The sequence below is a fragment of the Eimeria acervulina genome, genomic scaffold, assembly GCF_000499425.1.
Source record: "Eimeria acervulina Houghton genomic scaffold, Eah_scaff243, whole genome shotgun sequence".
In the NCBI taxonomy this organism is placed as follows: domain Eukaryota; phylum Apicomplexa; class Conoidasida; order Eucoccidiorida; family Eimeriidae; genus Eimeria; species Eimeria acervulina.
The window spans coordinates 1,795-21,219 of NW_013548351.1; the positions used below are offsets into that span (position 1 = coordinate 1,795).

Genomic DNA, 19,425 nt, shown 5'->3' on the forward strand with positions numbered 1-19,425 from the left:
TCCTTATTTCCGCCGCTCTAGCTGGTAATCTCCAGTATACTTGGCAACCGAATATTCCTATCCCTGGTCGCAGATAGCATCGTGGGCTTGGCTTGCTTTCCGTCTCGAGGCGAGAACGCAGGCGATACAATATCTCTGCAACGAATCCAGCCCCAGACATTGCCAGCGAACTCGACAAGTGGATCTACCGTGGCGTAGAAAATTAGTTGTTTTGGAATCCAGTCAAGAATCCTATTTCTGTAGGGGTTTTCTGAAGTTTGGACTATCAGGCCATTGTGGTTTACTCGTAGCGAGATATGGTCACCTACGCTTCCTTATGAGGTCTCGCCATCTTGCTTCAGTAGTAGTGAGCAGATTGAAGGATCTCAAGCTACCACCTGCTTATTTGAGCACCATTTGAATTGGTCCACTCCGCATTTCTCCTTGAAGGCTCAAAACGTGGGTTGTATGTCAAAGAGGCTAGCATTTACCCAGAACCCCGGGAGCATAACCAGCATCAGGTGGATGGAACAACCACACAGCTCACAGCCCATGTGGGACTCTTGGGATCTAATGGCAGGGTTTACTGAGGGTGCGGGACATGGGTTGTCGTTGCCTCCCGCTGCACTGAGGAGGGAACGAGCACGTGGAGTCCAGCACGGCGGTTCGTCCAGCTCGCTTCACCGCAAGGGGCACAAAGGCCCTGTTGCCGTTGCTCTTGCTGCATTTGCTTCAGTTGTTGCTGTCCTTTTCCTGGTGTTCCATTGTGTCGTCGCGTTGAGTAGGGAAGCGCTACCAATACGCGTGGAACGAGCGTTGGCTGGAGAACGCGAGAAAAAGGGGGATGGGAGTGGAGATGTCATTCCAAAAGTATGCGGGTTGGGAAGATTCCAATCAGCCACAGCTACCCACAGCCGCAGGAGGTCACGAGAACATTTAGGGGTGGATTCCATTGAAGAGGGGAGTGAGGATGCGTGGGAACCGTCGAAGACGCTGAGGCAGGAAGCGTTAGGGTGGGAACGGGATACTTCGCGCAGCCCTTTCCATGTTATCGCGCGTGCAGAAGAGTCTACAGAAGAGGAAGAGGCCGCTCAAAACCTTCGCCAATCAATCCTGACATATGTAGAGCGAACGCTGGCTGAAAAGGATCCAGGAGTACAAGAGGAAGACTGGCTGCCAAACCCCTTCGAGGAGTTGCAGTTTTCAGAAGAAATGGAGGCTACGCAATCGCTTTTCACTGTAGGGTCCCACGCCGCAAAGCCTCTCGTTGAGTCTGCCACCTCTGGGTTTACTGGCGTTGCCACAGGGCCTCGCGCTGAGTCAGTCACGTTCGGGCTTATTCCTATGGGCACAGGGCCTAGGGCTGAGTCGGCAACCTCCAGGATTACTACTGTATCACAACTTTGGCCCGAAGAGGGTACCGCTGGTAGTGCTTCACAAGGCGAAGGATCAACGCAATGCAGCAAAGTGACCTCAGGTTCAATACGTCCGTATTTAGACTCACAGGCGTCTTCCCAGGGACCAATCCGCATGACGCCAGGACAACAGTTGCCTGCTGTGCAAAGCTTAAGCAAAAAGCCTCTTGTCTTCAGGTACATCGTCGGCCAACCGGGCACCAAAGGAGCGTATATGCTCCAGCTTCGCAAGCTTTTAAATTGGCAGGTGCGTCGTCGAATGCGTTGTTATGCTCCCGCCTGACTCCTACATAGGCTCAAACGACGAAAATCAGCGAGTTTTTCTAGGAAGCCAGAAACCGCACGCGCACACACAGACTGTGCAGCGCCCTATGTGATGGATCCGACAGGTGTAAGCAGATGGACACTGTTGCACAGCATAGCCTGAAAGTGCCCGTGTCCAACTTGCATTGGATTTTTGCCGTTGGATGTTGCGTTCCTTTGTTCAACATACATTGGCGTGCTTACCTCTGTTTTTAATGCATGTGGCTACGACGTTGTGTGACGTGCCCATCAAATTGTTCGCTAGGAAGGGCCAGCCCTGGCAATCGCCTCTGTTCCTCTTCCAGCCACGCCAGTGTCAGGGCAGACACCGCGCGAAGTGGACATCACAACGCACCCCTACTTCAGGCTCCCAAGCGTTGCACCTGATGCTTCGGTGAGAGATATAATAATTAAACCTTGGTCGCTGCTTCGCCGGAGGACATCATGTGAAAGCGCAACACTGTTGAGGATTAGAGAACTGCTAAAGAAACCAGTGCTGGACTCGACCGGCCTCGAGCGTCTCATGCAAAACCTCGAGCAGCTGGTCGAGTATGCTGCATTCCGTACGAAGCAGAACATAGACGGTTTGAAACCCAAACATATTGTGGAGAAACTGGGGTTTGAATTGCTGGCGATGGATGGACTCCATTCGGCTAGCGAGGTACTAGGAGCAAACGCCAAGCGCTCAGAATGGTGGCAACGAGTCGTAGACACACTTCCAGTTTATACAGGGCCGACGGAATCTGCTGCTTCTCGTGCCACAGCGCAGCAGAATATTCTTTTGACTCGTTTTTTGCAGCATGCTTTGGCGTTTTACAGATGTGGCTCCCGCCCCCCAGCATCGCTTTTGGTTCCGTTGAAGCAATTTCTTCTGTGCACGCCTGCTGTGCCGCCCTTCAGGAGAAAACCATGGGTGGATTTCGTGGCTGATGATACTGAGTGGCAACAGTCCCTATGATGCCTCGTTTTGAACGAAGGCGGCATCGACGGAAACATAGGAGTAAATAAACTGTCATGCTGCACGATACGCCACCTTTCCTCGCTGGGCGAATGTTCCAGAAGTAGAATTAACGCGCTGTCAGTGCTTTTGCTGGGTGTTATCCCATCTCGGCGCCTCGAGCGTGAGGACGTGCTTTATTGCAGGATTTGCAATGTCAACAGTTAACACCAAAGGAGCTCTGCACAAAAAGACTTGAGAGCTTAGGGCTCAACTGTCATCAGCAGGAATAATTTCCGATATTTTGCTGCTTTTGGTGTGTTGGATGCTTCTGATTTTTGCGAGGTCACCACAATATTGTAACTTGTAGCCCACATAGCACCTTCGTCTGATCAGAAATGCACGAGCTCTCCTTTGATCCAGAAAAGTATGAGGCGTCAAACAAACTTCACAGTAGGTTCGATTGAATTTGTTTGCTTAGGTCCCATTAACGTCCTATGGTGCGAACCTGTTTTCCCATTAGGTCAGTTGCGCCCGTCACTCTACGTTGTGTTTCTGCAGGAGAACCAGTTTCGTAGGGAAGATCTGGAAAGGGTTAAGTGCGTATACAACTTGTTCCCTGCCGAAAAACATGCTGCGCTTAACTCTACTCGAAGCTGTAGTGAGTTTGTACGGAAAACCACAATGCGCCTAGATAGTGGGCAGTTGACTGCTATGCAGTCTCTTGATGGGCGAAGATTTGGCATGCTGGTATGCAGCATGGCTTGTATGGTGTTGGCACCTGCAATTCAACACGCATTTTGGCTGGTTACTCGTGCATGGCAAAACACACGTTGAACAGTTGCCTACAGTCTTAATACATGCAGCAAAGGCAACTCCGATGTGCTTGCATTTCTCGTGGCTCTGCCGTACTAGTTGCAGCACGGTGCGTTAAAACTCATTTCAGGCCGTCGCCTCTTGCACCAGCCCTTCACCCATCTCCGTTCAACCGAGGATGGCTGCGGAGTGGACGGGGGGTCAGCATCTCCCTATAGGCACTCATCTTAAGTCGGACACTTGCGCAACTCACGCAGGCCCCTCTCCTACCATCCACGACCCTTGCTACACCAACTTAATGCAGACCATGCTACACCACATAAAGCTTCGAGTGCGTCGAGTGCGATCCGCATTCAACTGTCACGCAGCCACCCATACATGAGCAACACACTCGCCGAACGCCATAAACTGCAACTTCAGATGCAACTATAACGCCGCCGGGGGCCCACTTCAGTGGTAGATGTAAGTACCAGGCTCTCATCTACCTGCTAGTCAGGGATTTTGCCGGTTCATGTGGAAGGTCGAGTGAACAACCTCCTTTGATCGTATGTACAACGCCTAAGACGTTGATTTGCTGCGTAGGTTGGTCTACTGCTTAGTTGATTGCAGGCTCTTATGGCGTGCCGCAACCATGCTCGCAGTCCCCCTCCAGCCCCAGTCGTTGCCTCTGCGCCGTGATGGCGGGGTGCAGTGGCCATTTCAAAGCAATATGGAACAGTGAGGCACACACTTTATCTTCATTTTGCCCCAATCTGAATCTTTCATCTTGAATTGAATTCCTTGTGCAGTGCTTCACTCTCCATGTGGGGCCGCGCCCGCGATGCAGCTTGGAATGCATGCAGTATCGACGGCAGCTTCGTTCTCGTCCGCAAATAGTTCCGAGGAACGGCCAAGTACTTTTTTCTTAAATCGAAGACTTAATACTTAGCAGGGATTTCTGCCGCATACTCTGATGGTCCAAAAAGAAACAGTGCCCGCCACGCGGACGGCACGTGCTGGAGGGGCGGCGGCAGGCGCCGCAAAATCAGCAACTCCGTCAGGAAAGAGTTTAAGAAGAACATCAAACAAAAGGGCAGCTTCTGGATTGATACCAGGAAAGGATGATGGTCTTGCTAATGGGGTGGCGACTGAGCAGCTGAAGCAACGGAAGAAGCCGCGACTGCAGCACCAGAGAGAGCAGCGGAAGCTGACACGAATCCAGGTAAAGCAACAGCAGGAACATTATGAGCAGGAAAAAGTGCAGGAAAGTGGCCAGCAGGAGCAAGGGCAGCCATTGCACCCGCAGCAGCTGGCAAAGCGGCAGCACCGACAAGGCCATCCTCACAAGCGGCAAGAGCTCCTCATGGACGAATGCGAGGAACAGCATTTGGCCACTGAAGATGAAGTTCCTGCAGAGAGAGAAGCATTTCCATTGACAGAAATAACAACAGAACCACCCGCATCCACATTGCCTGACTCTGCATGTGAAGGCGCCCAAGAACTCGACAGAGCAGCAGCAATCGACGCAGCAGCTGCAGCGGATCCTTACCTGCTAGAGGATGCGGATTACCTTCGGCGAGAAACGCGGTGGCTAAATCGCCAACGCGTTTTGCTGCTGGGTAGCCGAGGGATTTCAGCCAGGTCGCGCCACCTCATCGAAGACTTTAAGAAGCTCCTCCCTCACCACAAGTCAGAGGCAAGCGCAAAATCTTAGAGAAGCTGCAAACTGAGCCCCTGTAACACGTTTGTTAGCGCTCAATGTAAAAGGGCTAGGCACCAAACTGTTAGCTCTCGCAAGGGCTGGATGATTTAAGGTGCCGGGCCTACGACGAAGGATTTGTGTCGCTACAGACAAAGTGGGAAAGGAAAGAAAAACTCCAAAGCATCGCCGAACTCTGCCAGTTGCGATCGTACGTTGCTGTTGCTGGTGATGCCCCTCTGTTGCCGCCGCGGCTCCCCCTACTGTCTAGGCGTAGCAATTAATGGACCTGCTTTTGCAACCATCCTCTCTATTGCTGTGGCTGCTGCAGGTGTAACAGTGTGGTTTATTTAGAGCAACGAAAGAATGACGCGCTGCTACATGTTGTCAAAGTGCCCCTTGGACCTACTTTCATCGCCAGGCTGATGAACGGTAGGGTTGAGGGTTTGTCTCCTTGGCTTTAACCCTTGGCTTTAACCCTTCAAGATTTCGCATGTCTTTCCGATCTCTTTAGGGTTCGGGGTGTAGTGCATAGGGTATGTGTTTCAGTGGAGACTCTCAACGAGGTGCGCTTGTCGGGCAACTGCTTGTTGCATTCTCGGCCACTACTGATATTCGGGGTGGAGTTTGACAGAGAGCCTCACTTTCGGGTCTTGAAGGAACTTTTCATGCAGGTGGGGCCCGAAGTTTGGGCTTCGGCATAAGTCAAGAGCCCAGTTATGAACGAGGCAAATAATATAGGGTTTGGATTGAGTCTACAGGGTCTTGGGGCTACGGCTCTTCGCGGTGTCGAAGAGAGGTGGGGCAGAACCCTTGCAGGAGACTAGGGTGTAGGTTTTGGGTTTCGGATTTCTGTTCAGGTGTTTGGAACTCCAAGAAATCACCCCAGGTCCAAGCCATTCTTTGATCATGCCATGTCTTTCTTTGTGACTGACAACCGCATTTGGTTCAGGCATTACCAGGTAAGCTAGTGCCAGTCCTGTGGGTGTGAAGCTCAGGCATGGGTTTGGATGTTTTCGTTGCAGCTGCTTGTGGGTACAGCCAGTTGTGATCTTTGGGGGTTTTGTTAATCTTCAGATTGCGCCGCTGGTAATGGGCGAGGGGGGGGATGCAAATAACCCCCACGGGCAGACTTTCATCGAGATCGGTACGATGCAGGACTTAGGGGTAAAGGGTTTTCTAGCATATATGCGTTTTAGAGTGCAGGGAGTAAAGTATGGGCCAGACTGTTAGGATTTCGGGGCGAATATTTGTGGTTCAGGGCCCCGCTTTGTACTGGACCCGGTTAAGATTCTCGAGGGCAGTTTCTGCGGGAAAACCCTTTGGCGCAATGCGGAGTTCGTGAGGACGAGAAACGTGAGTCGGCACAGACTGGACCCTCGAACCTTAAACCATGCTTTACATGCTGAGACGTCGAACCCTTAACTCTAGTGACGACGCTTTGCATTGCACAAAAGCAGCGTTGGCGGCGTCTCGGGTTCTGTCGAAGGGCGGCCTGGTTAGGTGCCGAGTAGGCTGAGTTTCTCTCGAGGTTTGAGGATATAGGTTTATTTCTAAGGGTTTGTGGCCATGCAGTTGATGAGGCCGCGTCGACTTAGGGAAGCTTTGGACTTCGCAAGGCGGCAGGGGCAAAAGGAGAAGCGAAGGGTAACCTCAAACTTTTATTGTAGAGCGCCAGGCGTTGAGCTGTCGAAGTGGGATGCAGAAGCAGCGCAAGCGTCTCTGAAGAGTCATTTGCTACTCGCAGTTTCAGGGTTAAAAGTATAGGGCGTAGCCATTACGGTTTGTTGTTTGTGGCCGGCGCAGCTGTATCTTGAATCGATGCTGGAGAGCGAGCCCAGGAACAAACTGGCGACAGAAGAAGTTTTCGGGACTGATGCAATGAAGAAGAAACATAACCATAAATTGCGTAACCGCCGATCGCAAGGCTCAAAGGCTTAAGTCCTTAAGCTCTGAACGAGCAGTTTTGCGAGGATAAGGACGAATCATACGCGTTTGCTGTGGCGCTAGATTTTACGATTTCCGTCAATGGGTTGAATCTTTGTACTTGACAGTTTTGTACTGCACGAAGGTAGGTGGCTGTGTGGTTGTTGATGCCGCATTGAGACGACCAGAAACGACACCACAGTACTAAGCATTCGGTGTTTTTAGCGGGCCAGGGAGCGCAACACGCCTTCCGAAAGGAACGGGGTTGGGAGGCTCCCGGGTTTGGCGTGCGGAAGTACAGTCATGGGAGCCAGTATAATAGGACATATGGGGCTTGTTCTTGGTTTTTGTTGGTCTCAAACGTACAACCTACCCAGTCGGAGGCGCTACAGTAACAGCGGCGAGTGCGGCGCTGCAGAATCATGAGAAATGCCAGCGCTGATGGTTCGAGTAACCCCATGGGTGGCCTTGCATTAAGGAATGGTGGATTTTCCGTTACCATTCGATTGGAAGGCTTGGCGCTCACGTATGAGGTAGTGCGATTGGGGGGTTCAGGCACGAAGGTGAAGTGACCCCACGCCCGCCCGGATCGAGGGACGGGCCAGGGGATGGGTCGAGCCTGTTCCATCTCTAAGTTGAAAACGATTTTAGACATTGTGAATGCATATAATTCAACAGATTAAACACAAATTTTCATTTGGGGGGGGTGCATCGGAAGTTCCGCATTTACTGACCGCGCATGGAAGTAGCCGTTGCCGACACACTAGAGGGCTGTTAACCTGTACGTACTCAGGGCGATGGAACTAGACTTTACGGATCCTGGACACAAAAATATCTTTCTCTCAGGTAGCGGTGGAAGGACTATGAGTTGGGTGTTAGGGTTTCATGAGTTCAGGATTTGACGGGGCTAGAGGGCGTGCGCCAAACAAGGACGGTGCAGTACACTACGGCAAAATGAAACCCCAGGGCCTGAAGGCTACTTTTTTTTTGGAACAGATCCATAAACTTAAGTATTACGCCTAAGCCTCATGTCATTACTCGGCAACCGAGTCGCTAGCCAGGCAGCGACTCCGTCACCAGCACCCGCAGGGGGCTTCGCAGCATCAACGGCGGCAGCACCAAAATTCGCATGGAAGGTAGCAGCGGTAGCAATAAACGTAGCAGCAACAGCAGCTGCGCCAGTAACCGCAGCAACAGGCAGGCACGTCTTTTCTGGCGGTCTTTACCCCTTGCTTCTCTGATCACGCCATTCTCACAGGCACGGGAAAAGGGCAAAAAGACGAAAAGCGACAAGGAAAACAAGATTATTGAAACTGCGGGAGTTGCAAGCGAAAAAATTAGGCGAAGATACAAGCGAGACGAAGGCATGCACACTGATAGAGAGGGCCAGAGAAAGGAAAGAGAACTCTGTAGTTTCAGTTGTCGAGGACCACTTGGAGGCTTCTTAGTTCCTTACGTTAAGGAGCAAGAGGAGCAGCAAAAGGAGATACAGCTACAGCCTCGTACTTTAACAACTGTCAGCAGCAACAGCAGCAACAACGGCACTCTACATACCATTGAGCCCCCTCAGCGTATTTCTCTGCGCTTGCCTATCAACACTTGGGATCGAAAAACCCCAGAGGTTTCTCCCGCTACTTCAGTTGCAGGTTCTGCTTCTGGAGTTACTTCTCCTGCATTGTTTCCTGTTGCTGCCTCCACTGGTGCAACTCGACTAAGGAAAGAATCCGCCCCTTCTCAGGCCAAGGAGTTATTAAAATTGGAATTGCTCATGGAGCTTCCAGACAGAGCAGCAGCAGCCAGGATCGATGGAAATGCTGCAGCTGAAGCAACAGGAATTGTTGTAACATTAACTGGTAACAGCAGGGATAGGGGTGCCAACGGCTCCTCACGACAACTGTGGGGGGGCTCTCAGTCAGCCATGGCATCTACAGTACCCCCATCTGCAGCAGCAGCAACAGGAACAGAAGCAGCATCAGGAGCAATACGGCACTCTCCCAGGACGCTACATCAACAACGACTGCCAGCTGGGACGGCGGCAACAAACGCAGCTCTTGCTTCAGCAAGGCGCCGGGTGCTCGTGAAGCAGCAGCAACTTCTGGACTATCTGGATTGCATATCGGCGGGAGAGCGGCTGCTAAGAGAAATTCAGCAGCAGCAACAGTGTCCCAAGCGGCCCACAGCCCTCAGCAGGCTGACGGGGGTGTTACCGCAGCAGCAGCAACACCCCGAGGAGCTGAGACAGCAAAGGGAACAAGAGCTTATGCGGCTCCTGTGGGGCCGCTCTGAAGTGCAAACCAAGCAAAAACAGGAACCGGTGAGCAAGCGGCAGCAGAAGCAGCAGCAGCGCTTGAAGGGCACCAAACGGCAACTTCCAACGAGCGCCTTGCAACGGCTTTTCTTTAGATTGCAGCGCAAGATGAAGCAGCTAGAACTGGTGCAAGACCGGCAGTCAGCTGCTCAACAGCTGGGCAAGGACCCAGCGAAGCTAAGATCGCTGCCTCGTGAGCGCAAGCAGGAGCAGCAGCATCGGGAGCAGCAACAACAAGGGCAAAAGCTGCAGGAATGCCAACAACAGCTGCAGAACGAGCAGCAAAACCCACTGGAGCAGCCACAGCCCCCACAACAGCAGCAGCACCACCAACTACAGCAGAAGGGATGGCGACAACAGCAACAGCAAATGACTTGGGGGTTCGCACAACATCAACAGGAGCTGCTGCAGCGTGGATTTGGAGGCTGCACATTTCTGACTGCTTGTGAAGATACTGGCGGCCAACCAGTTTCTGCTGCTGCTGCTGCTGCCCCTGCTAATGCCCATGCTGCTCATCGTGCAAATCTTGCCGACTTTTCACCTGCAAGTGTTGGTGTTGCAGCATCGGCTAGCGTTGTTCTTCCTGCTGCAAGCGCGGCACAAAAATGTGCTGGAATAGCCCCGCCGCCTCCAGTGGTAGACGCAATAAAGGATGTTGCTGCTGCTGCTCGTTTGGCCAGGCCTGCAGCTGCAGATCACACTCAGCTTGCTCGTGATGCAACGAATGTTCCAACTGCTGCCATTGCTATCGCTGCTCTGAATGCTGTTTCTACCCCTGTTAACGCCTCGGGTGCTCCTACTAATGCTGCTACCCCTCCTGTGCACCTCCTTGAAGGACCAACACAATCTGCAACAGGCAGCTGCTTTAGCAGCCGAAACAACAGTAGGAAGTGCCTGCTGCAGCAGCAGACAAAAGGACAACAACCGCAGCAACAAGACCTCTGCATGCGTCTGTTGGATGGGCAGATCGAGGTTTTTCATCAGCTTCTGCAGATCTCCAAATGTGCAACGTTATTGTTTAAAACCCTAAAACATTTTAAAGATGCACTCCACCGGAACTCCAACAGCAGCTGAAAGAGGAGCACCAGCAGCGCCTCCCCGTTCCCCTGATATTATTTTTGCTGCATTATCTTGTTTTTTGCTGCTGCGTTTGCTCATGCAACTGGTTCTGATGCTGTTGCGGTTTTTGTGCGAGGTTGCAGCAGCACCTCATTCTTTGGCGACAGCCCGGCGGCAGCAGCTGCAGCAGCTTGTCGCCTCCAGGACAGAAACTTTGGTGCACATTGGGGTGGTTTTAGCGTCAGCGGCAGCAAGGTGTGACAAGCTTACGGCTGCTAGAGAGGCGTTCAAAGAGGTATGGGAACATAACGCACTACATCCTAGACCGTAAACTTGCGGAAAAAGAATGGCCGCACTTGGCCAAGCCAGTAGCAGTATGCTGCTTCTGCTCCAGCTACTGCGGCGGTTTTGCTCCCGCCGCTGCAGCACGTGCGCAGCAACGGACCAAGGCTACGCCGCAACGTAATAAACGGGCAGGCGAGCAACAAAAGTCTTCGAGTGTACAAGCACCGAGCAGCAGCAGCAACACGAAAGGCTGAGAAACTCCAAGTAGAAGAAGAAACAGCAGCGGCAATTGAGGAACAGCTGCAACGGGAAGCTGAGGCGTTACTGCCCTACAAGTCAGTATATGGCTTAGGGGTTTGTGATGACTGCAACAAGGATTCACTCACTCGGAGCTAGAATACAGGGATTAATATGTATGCTTTTGTGAGCTAGACTGTTCTTGCTACGATTAAGTGGAGTGTATGGAGACCCGCTAACTCTCCTCAGGCGGCTGCGCTGCCTAAAGCTGACGCGGAAGGAGCTGCAGCAGCACAATGCTAGTATTATCAGTATAATGAACCCTTCCAACCTGCTTCCCATAGCAAATATGCCGTCCACGGCAAAAGCATGGAAGACTTTACATGGAATTGAAAAACCCTCAGGCGCTGTCGAAGATGTAGGATGCAGGATGTTGCACTTAGTTGTGGTGGTCTAGTTTTAGGGTTTGGTATTTGCAGGGAAAATAGAGCAGAGCCGAGCCGCCCTTGTAAATTTCAAGAGCCGGGCATTGCAAGAAGAGGAGGAGCACTTGGCAACACTTAGTATACCCTCGTCCCGACACCCTAAAGCCCAAACCGCTTACTCCAAACCTTCAAATCACTCAGCAACGCTGAAGTCTGGCACCCTCTCGTTCACCAAGAGTATGTGAAGTGCGGGGCACTCCTCCCACAGATACACCCTAAATCCTTAGCCAGCGCCTGGTTGTTTCGTATTGTAGGGAATATATTCCAAGAGCTGGAGACAGCGCAGATGACCGCGGACGGGCTTGAGGCCGCAGCAGAAGAGGCGAACAGAAGACACAGAGACGCTGCTGGGGCATTGGGTCTTCTATGTCAGAAAACCAATAACATGTTCCATGTAAACCGTGTACAATAAGCACTAGGTCTTTGCCTTAAAACCAGAACTGTGTCATGGTTATTCCGTACCAGCGTGCAAACAGTGGACTTATTTCCACATATAATTGTTAAACTGCAGACATACGATTCGGGGGTTGCTCAGAAATATGCGCAAAATCTCCCGGTCTTCCGCCTGTATGCCGTGGGTATTCAAAAGGCAGCAGCAGCTGCTGCTGCTGCAGCTAAAGGAGCTGCAGTACGCCGAGGTTCGCAAAATCAGCTGCCCGTACAGGCGACGGACTTCTTCGTCGCTCAGCAGCAGCTGTTGCGGCTGAGGGACTTTATCGAAAAGTTGGAGGCTGTATTGCAAGACCTCCAAGAGGACACGAAGAAAAGTGGGTCTGCAAGAACACAGGCACCAGCGCAATGCTACACTGCCGCAGCTCAAGCTTCCGCTTCATGCCGCAAAGGAAGTTTATGGCTGCCACATGCTCATGCATGCTTTTCCCCGCATGCATTTTCCTTTGCTGCTTCTCTCCCTCTCTGCAGCACGGCGTGCTGCCATCCGGCAGTCTTCCCCCGGCGGCAAGAACTCTTCTTCATTTGCTGCTGGTGCTGTTGTTGCTGCTGCCGGCTGTGGCGGGACACCCGCAGCGTCTCAGGACTACCAGCCGAACAGTGAATGCAGGGATATCGTAGAGTTTGTGCGGGAACGAAGGAAAAAAAACCTGTGGTCAAGCACAGTTTACAAGGATAGCTGCAGTTTTTCAAAGGCCACTGTAGCCATCTCACAGGCAACAGGAACACCCACAGTTGCTGCTGCTGCCCCTCCATCACTGCGTCGCATTTCCGCTGATATAACCAGTAGGAAAACAGGAAGACACGTGAGACTTACGTCTTTGCCCAGCCGACGAGAGGGCCGTGCTCATCTAGGAAGAACCCTAAGCCCTACGCCCTGAAGCCGACCGATCGAGCCGCAGGGGCTTTCGGCGAGCGATAAAAGGCGAGGCAAACAAACGCACGCGGTGTGGAGTTCTACTAAAACTAAATTTCAGTGTTTACAGCTCAGGATTCCTGTGCCTCTACGTTGGGTGTGTAACCCGACCCGGAGGCACGCAAAGGTTGAGTTCTTGGGGTATAAGCCATCCAGCTGAGTTAGGCTTCCTGAAGCGAACAAAGTGCTAAATTGTGTTTTCTGAATAACCAACAACCATGCCAACACTGTAATAGAAGAATAATCAGCATCGCACAGGTATTCGGGGTTATAGTGTATTAATCTGTGGCAAGACAGCCGTTTTGTCAGGGCCCCGCTCGGTGTGGGGCCCCCAGAGAACTCTTAAGCCTAAGGCGTAAACCCTAAACTCAAATGCCTAAGCTCTTGCTACTAAGCATAAATACCAAGAGCTTATGCCTCCAATCCCAATCTAAGCTGGCTTGCCTACTGTAAAGTTAAACCCATCGTGTATGGCCTGACATATCCCAGCCTGCGACAGAATGGACCCAGAAGGGCGCCTGCAGTCCCACACCGCGATGGGCCTGTCCACCCACCAGTTCTCAAATTGCCTACATCAGCAACAGCAGTACCTGGAACGTGAACAGCCTCCAGGGTTCGCAGCGCTGTTGCAGCAGCCGCTACTGCAGCCGGTTTATGAGGCACAACAGCTGCAACAGCTGCAGCAGCAAGGGCGGGCCTTTGCTGTGGCGCCAGTAAAGGGGCCAAATGGTGAAGACAGGGGTTTAGGGTTCGTAGCTCTTCGCGATTTACCCGCGGGGTTCGTGGTGTATGAGGACTTCCCTCTGCTGTCTCTACAGCACAGCGTCAACAAGTGCCTCGTCAAGGCTTGCTGCCGCTGCAGAGCACCTTTAGGAGACGCCGTATTTCAGCTGCTGCACTTCTTCTCTGCGGTTCCCGAGTCATACCGTCGCATGCAGTCCCTCCTCAGCATCAACAGAGACTGGCTACTGCGGCTCCAGCAGGAGCAGCAGCAGCAGGAAGTCGTCCCTTGCCCTGCCGGTTGCGGGGAAGCGTTTTGCTCCGTGCGGTGTCTGGATAGCGACGCCATCCATCGGCAGCTGTGCGTTGGCCGCCTGAGTGAAGAGGCACCGTTGGTTGCCTTCAAACGCTTTGCTCTAGAGCACTGTGAGAACCTGTTGTTGGCGGCTGCAGCCATTGTGTCAGCAGCAGCCGCTGCAGCCGCACAACCAGGAGACATGGCATCAAACGAAGCAGAGGTTGCTGCTGCTGCCTTGCAGCTGCTGCGGTTGCTGCTGCAGCATCAGCACGGACAGTGGCAGGAGGAGAACGAGCCAACCACAAGGGTTCGATTGATGGAAGAGGAAATGGATGAGGAGACCGAGGAAGAGACAGAGCTGAGCCGAAAAGATATTGTTGAAAGAGGGTCAAGTCTGCTGCTGTTGGGCTTGCAGGAGTTATCTGCAGCGTATGTCCACCTCATATCGCCATCCCTTGTTTCTGAATTGCTGTCGCTCTTCGAGCATTGCAATTCAGACTTGGAGGTTCCGAACCCTCTAAATGCATTTTTTGGTTTTTGTTTATCGGGGGCCAAAGTTGGCGGGGCAGAGGAATTGCAGCTTCTCCTGGCAGAGAAAGAAGCGGCCCTCGCTGATCTCTTCGGGGAGGAGCACGAGGACGATGACGCAAACAGCAACGAAGGCATCAGCCAAAGTCTCCAAACCACGCATACAGAAGCAGCGGGGGAGGCGCAGGAATTGCGGAAGCTGTATGTGAGCAAGCCTTTGTCTCTCCTTTGCCCTCCTCCAATAGGAAGGGGCCGTCCATTTCCTGCAGTGAAGCAAACAGCGTTCTTCTGCTCCATCGCTCGCATCAATCACAGCTGCGCGCCCAACATGGAAATGGAGTGTACGCACCCGCCACATGGAGGAAAAATACTGCTGAAACTCGTCCGAAACGTACAGCAGGGAGAAGAGCTATGCATATCTTACGTCAAGGACTTGCCCCTCACGCAAAGACAGCTTAGGAGACAGAGGCTTGAAGAGTTTGGATTTGAATGCACTTGCCACTACTGCGCTAGCGGCCTGTAAACACTGTATCTTTACACGGCAGCAACAGCAGAGAAAACAGGTAGACCGGAGAACCCATCTCTCCCGTTGAACTGGTCTCTGCTGCTGCTGTGTTTGTTGCTGTTGCGGCGTACATTAGCACGAGAATAAACTGGCAAAAAGACAGACGCAAGCGAAGACTGAAAAAAGCCAGAATTTTCCAGGACCCCAAACCCTAACCCCGCGGCAGGTACACCCGTAGGGCTCAGGCTATATCCATCGAAAAAGGCACGGGAAATGGGGCGAAACTACGTCGCTGAACAATGTGAACTGCAGCAGCAGTGGCAGCTGCCGGAGCTGCTGTAACTTTCCATGCGAGGGGCGGGGAGCCGGAGGGGCGAATGGAGGCAACGCCAACAGCAGTGGGTTTTGCAGCAGCTGATAGCAAAACTGGGGCTGTTACTGGCGCTGTGACTTGGATTGCTGCTGCTTCTGGGACCGTAATCTAGGTAGCTAGCCAAGCATCAGCAGCTTCTGCTGATGTAACTCCACCGGCTTTCACTTATGTTGCGGCGTGTGTACAAGAGGAGGGGTTTCCGTAATGAAGAGGAACGGCTGCTGCTCCCGAATCCACTTGGCTAGCTGCTCCACCAGAGTCGTCGAAACATCTGAACTCAAACCACCATCCCTACACTGTAAAAACTCAGAAGCAGCAGCTCCCCGGACAAAAAAGCACTGACAGTGGCCTCCCTCGGGAGCGTTATTGGTTCTTTTTGCAGCTCCGTGCCTTGCTGCGGCAGCTGCGCGTTTGCCAGAGTTGGGTTGCAGCAGCAACAGCAGCAGCGGCACTTGCTGCAGCAACGGGCATAGCAGCAGCAGCAATTGTCTTACTGATCCATCTTGGGACGCAGCAGAAAAAGAAGAACTCCAGTGTCAACCACACGTACACTTTTTCGTCCTAACAGCGAACATCGAACCCTACGGCTTGGCCCTAAACCCTTGCCGCCAAATGCCGAACCCTAGCCAAACCTTGTGCCGAACACCTCATTCCTATCCCCTGCAGCTGGCAAGCCGAGCATCGCCAGCGGATGGTCTAGGCAGCTACACTCGAAACCCTTACCGTCGTCTCCACGAACGTGTGTGCTGGGCGCTTTGCGTTTCGTATCAACTCTGCAGCGCTTGCGTACAGCGTGTAGACGCTGCAGCAAGATACGCACACCCAAGATCTGCGTGATTAACCCTTACATTATAAGCGAAGGACCACAAAAGTCCGCAGTTGCCTGGCTCCAGGGTCTTGCTCTAGGGTTTGCGCTGTACGTGGTTGGAGGTTTGGGGCCTGCTACTATGGTTTAAGTTTAGGGCCGTTCTAACCGCTGCTGCTTTGAGAGGTCTGTTTTGTAGTCATCACCAAACGCAGACGAGAAGTATTGAGACAGCGAAGGCACGAAGAGGGCACAGTGCACCAACGCTATCTCGCCCCACAAGCATCGCGCTGCAGACAGCTCGATCACTCCAAGCCCAAAACCCCGAATCCTCAATCCCCACCTAGGGACCCTAAAGCCTAGGCCTGTGGGAATACAAAAGGCTGACATACGGTGGTTCTACTCACGCAGAGCATACGGGGCGTACTCCAGCGACGTCTCGATGGCGGCCAAACAGCCGGTGTTCGTCAGCATCTGCAACAAACACTCTATCGTACACCATAAAGCATAGAATTGGCTGAAAACCCAATCTGGAGTCAAGTGTCACCAGTAATGGAGGATCATTGGCCTTTAATCATAAAGCCCGAAGTCCCGAACCCTTTCCACAGGAGTACCGCGAAGAGTTTGTTGCAGTGGTTTGCGAGGTGATGAAATCTGATGGAGTCCGCTGGAGACGAGAGACAAACAAAGGCGAGGCGCGGCGTCAGGTAGCGAACGTAGGCGTGCAAGAACCCCCTGCATAAACAGAAAAAGCATGAGAACGGAGGCAGAAATGTGCACCCGGGACATGAAGATAGAGGCAATGCCGATGTGGCGGCGAGAGCAGACGAAATAGGTCAAACGACCTATCAGGGAGGCATCTAAAGATCACCAAAAAAGTGACGAAGCAGTCTAAGTAGTGAAAGAGGATAGCAAAACAGGGAGAGACGCTTGCGCAGCCAAGGCAGAATGGAACTCAGAAGGCAAGTGCAGGCACACAAAGACAAAGGCAGCCAAAACCAACGGGAGAAAACAAGCCTCTTGCCTGTCATTTATGCTAGGGAGACAGAGCGGAGTAAAACTCTCCAGCTGGCGCAGAGCCAAAGACGAACTCACAAAGTTTGTCAGCAAGCAGACATCTGCAAGCGGACATGAAAACCCCTGACCAACCAACCTGAAGTGCATGCGTGAATCCCAAATGGGAGCTGACCAAACGCACTGCACTCCGGACCATCCGTCCCAAAAGTAACCGTAAAGGCAGCGAAGTCGAGATAGTTTGGAAGCCTGCACAGGAGTGCGACTTTTGAATTAGGGTTTACCAGTGGGGCTGAGCTCGTATCCCTTAGCGTATGAGAGAGAAACAACGCGTTGTTCTGCCAGGAGCATCGACGCTCTGCACGCACACAAAGCCCTAAACCCTGAACTCCAGCTCCTTAGATCTATGCTGTGCCGACGCCCTCATAAGAAAGGTGTAAAAACCCTGAAGAAGAAAGCGGGGGAAGGCACACAGACCAACGCAGCGAACAACAACGCAAGCCAGCCTGAAGGGGCCAACAGCACGGAAGGTAAAAGGTGAAACGGGAAAAATGTTAAGACGTCAGCAAACAGAGGAAGATACAGATCCCAGAAATGACCACAGCGACTGAAGGGTGAAAATGGAAAAGCAGCAAAGCTGCAACACATGCAGAAATGCGCTGACAAGACATTTGGAGTGGGGCTGTTCTTCACTGCCGTCATGGCTATATGCCGCATCGTGCCGCTGAGGGGCAACGCCTCGAAGGCGCCACTAATCGAAAGGGCAGCAGACTGCTGCTCCTGCTGTTGCTGCTGTTGATGCAGCTGTTCGGCTGCAGTGCTAGGGGTGGCTGCTCCAGCGCCAGGGGCTGCAGTCGCCGCTGCAGTGCAGTTTGACTCCAGCAACATTGGTAGTAAAACGGAAAGCATGGAGTTGAAGTAGTGGCGATGAAGGCCACGAAAGATGCCGTCCGTGCCTGCAGCAACGACAGAGAAACGAAAAGAAAGATACCCCGGAAGCAGCAGATTCGCCATGATATGCAGCAGCTCAAGTCCTCACACAGCAGGTCAGCACCAAGTCCTAGAAGCAACACCAAAACAACCGCCAGCATTAACATCCATAACAGCAGCAGTAGCAGCCATACCGCCCATAAGAGGTCTGACATCAAAGCTCGGCCGAATAAGGAGAGTCCGTTCGACTTCTTTCGTCAGAATACATACCAGCTGTAGCACCAGCACCAAACACCAGCACCCCATGCTAGCAAACAGTGGGTTTAGGGCTTAGAATTCAAGTCTATTCAGCAACGACACCAGCAACAATTGCAGCAGCGCAACGGCAGCCAACGCAAATGAAGGCAACCAACAGAAGCAAACACCAGCAGCAACAGCCTGAAGACCTGTCTATGAAGCAGCATCAGATACGCCCTTGCTATGTTGTTGTTAATACTCCGTCGATCAAAGAGTGCCAAGTAGAATGGCCCCCGTGGGAGAAATACGAAGCGGCCTCCGAAACAACGGAAGTGACTGCAGCAAGTCCCGAACCCGAAACCCTAACCCATAGTCCTGGACTCTAAACCCTGGAGCTTGAACCCTAGGCCAGACAGTTTCAAACCTAGGCCGCACCCCAACGGCGAACTAAAAAGGATAGGAACGTTGCCTCTATAAACCGTGAAGAGAACATCGCAAACCCTGAACCGTAAAGTCTCACCGCACTATATCGGGAGGCTTGTCGCCGCGAAACCTTTCCAGCTTCGAAACGATTGCCGACAGCGTCCCTGAGAAATGCACCCACGCGCTTACCCCTGAACCCCGAAGCCTCAACTCCAAATCCTGAACCCAAGGCCCTGAGCCGGCAAACCCTACACTGTGGAGGCTGTTCATCTGGACAGCAGAAGCTCGTGGGCTTCACGCATGACTCCTACGAGGTGTAGACGTACCTGCAAAGGCGCCAAGGTTCTCTTCCTTGCCGTACCTGCGGAAAGATGCACAAAGCAGTCTCCACGCCTGCTGCTTCTGCTGCTGTTGCGGCTGTTGCGTTCGCCGCTGCCATGTTCATGTTCATCACTGTTGCTGTTGTTGACAACGTAGTAGGAGCGAGAGGTCCTAACACAGCTCGACAATTTACGGTTACGGGCTTACCGGGAGTAGACGGGTTTTCCTGAATAGGAGAAAATGAATGTATGCCGCTTATGCCGGTACCAGCTCGGGGTGCTGGCGTCTGCAGCCCACACACTCTACAGCTCAAACCCTGAAACATTAATCTGCAAATTACTAACGCCAACTGGGTTTTCTGAATGCATGATTTTCGAGCACAGAAACTCTGAATTTTAAGCCCGACGAAGCCCTCTATTCGTTTGCATGAGTGCATGCATACTGGCTCTGTATATGCAGGCTATAGGGCCAAAAGAC

General features: G+C 52.5%; 5 protein-coding genes across 5 annotated transcripts; 4 read left to right on the top strand and 1 right to left on the bottom strand.

Moving 5' to 3' along the window:
• Window positions 1-531: 531 nt before the first annotated feature.
• Window positions 532-1,677, top strand: EAH_00027910 (hypothetical protein; the record flags this gene model as incomplete). The annotated part of the gene is made up of 1 exon (XM_013392695.1): window positions 532-1,677. The coding sequence occupies one exon, from the start codon at window positions 532-534 to the stop codon at window positions 1,675-1,677; it is 1,146 nt and encodes a 381-aa protein (XP_013248149.1).
• A 2,725-nt stretch (window positions 1,678-4,402) lies between these two features.
• Window positions 4,403-7,069, top strand: EAH_00027920 (ribosome biogenesis protein brix, putative; the record flags this gene model as incomplete). Its single annotated transcript, XM_013392696.1, has 8 exons — window positions 4,403-5,118; window positions 5,460-5,560; window positions 5,678-5,802; window positions 5,989-6,090; window positions 6,206-6,275; window positions 6,390-6,484; window positions 6,704-6,775; window positions 6,935-7,069. 8 exons carry the CDS (start codon window positions 4,403-4,405, stop codon window positions 7,067-7,069), a joined length of 1,416 nt encoding a protein of 471 aa, XP_013248150.1.
• A 1,753-nt stretch (window positions 7,070-8,822) lies between these two features.
• On the top strand, window positions 8,823-11,507 carry EAH_00027930 (hypothetical protein, conserved; the record flags this gene model as incomplete). The annotated part of the gene is made up of 4 exons (XM_013392697.1): window positions 8,823-10,334; window positions 10,558-10,716; window positions 10,848-11,041; window positions 11,423-11,507. The coding sequence occupies 4 exons, from the start codon at window positions 8,823-8,825 to the stop codon at window positions 11,505-11,507; spliced, it is 1,950 nt and encodes a 649-aa protein (XP_013248151.1).
• Window positions 11,508-13,294: 1,787 nt separating this feature from the next.
• Window positions 13,295-14,863, top strand: EAH_00027940 (histone-lysine N-methyltransferase, putative; the record flags this gene model as incomplete). Its single annotated transcript, XM_013392698.1, has 1 exon — window positions 13,295-14,863. One exon carries the CDS (start codon window positions 13,295-13,297, stop codon window positions 14,861-14,863), a length of 1,569 nt encoding a protein of 522 aa, XP_013248152.1.
• A 516-nt stretch (window positions 14,864-15,379) lies between these two features.
• On the bottom strand, window positions 15,380-19,066 carry EAH_00027950 (hypothetical protein, conserved; the record flags this gene model as incomplete). Its single annotated transcript, XM_013392699.1, has 12 exons — window positions 15,380-15,489; window positions 15,713-15,779; window positions 15,942-16,020; window positions 16,193-16,313; window positions 16,431-16,497; window positions 16,638-16,758; window positions 17,048-17,141; window positions 17,322-17,395; window positions 17,702-17,993; window positions 18,162-18,240; window positions 18,725-18,860; window positions 18,954-19,066. The coding sequence occupies 12 exons, from the start codon at window positions 19,064-19,066 to the stop codon at window positions 15,380-15,382; spliced, it is 1,353 nt and encodes a 450-aa protein (XP_013248153.1).
• Between the last annotated feature and the right edge of the window lie 359 nt (window positions 19,067-19,425).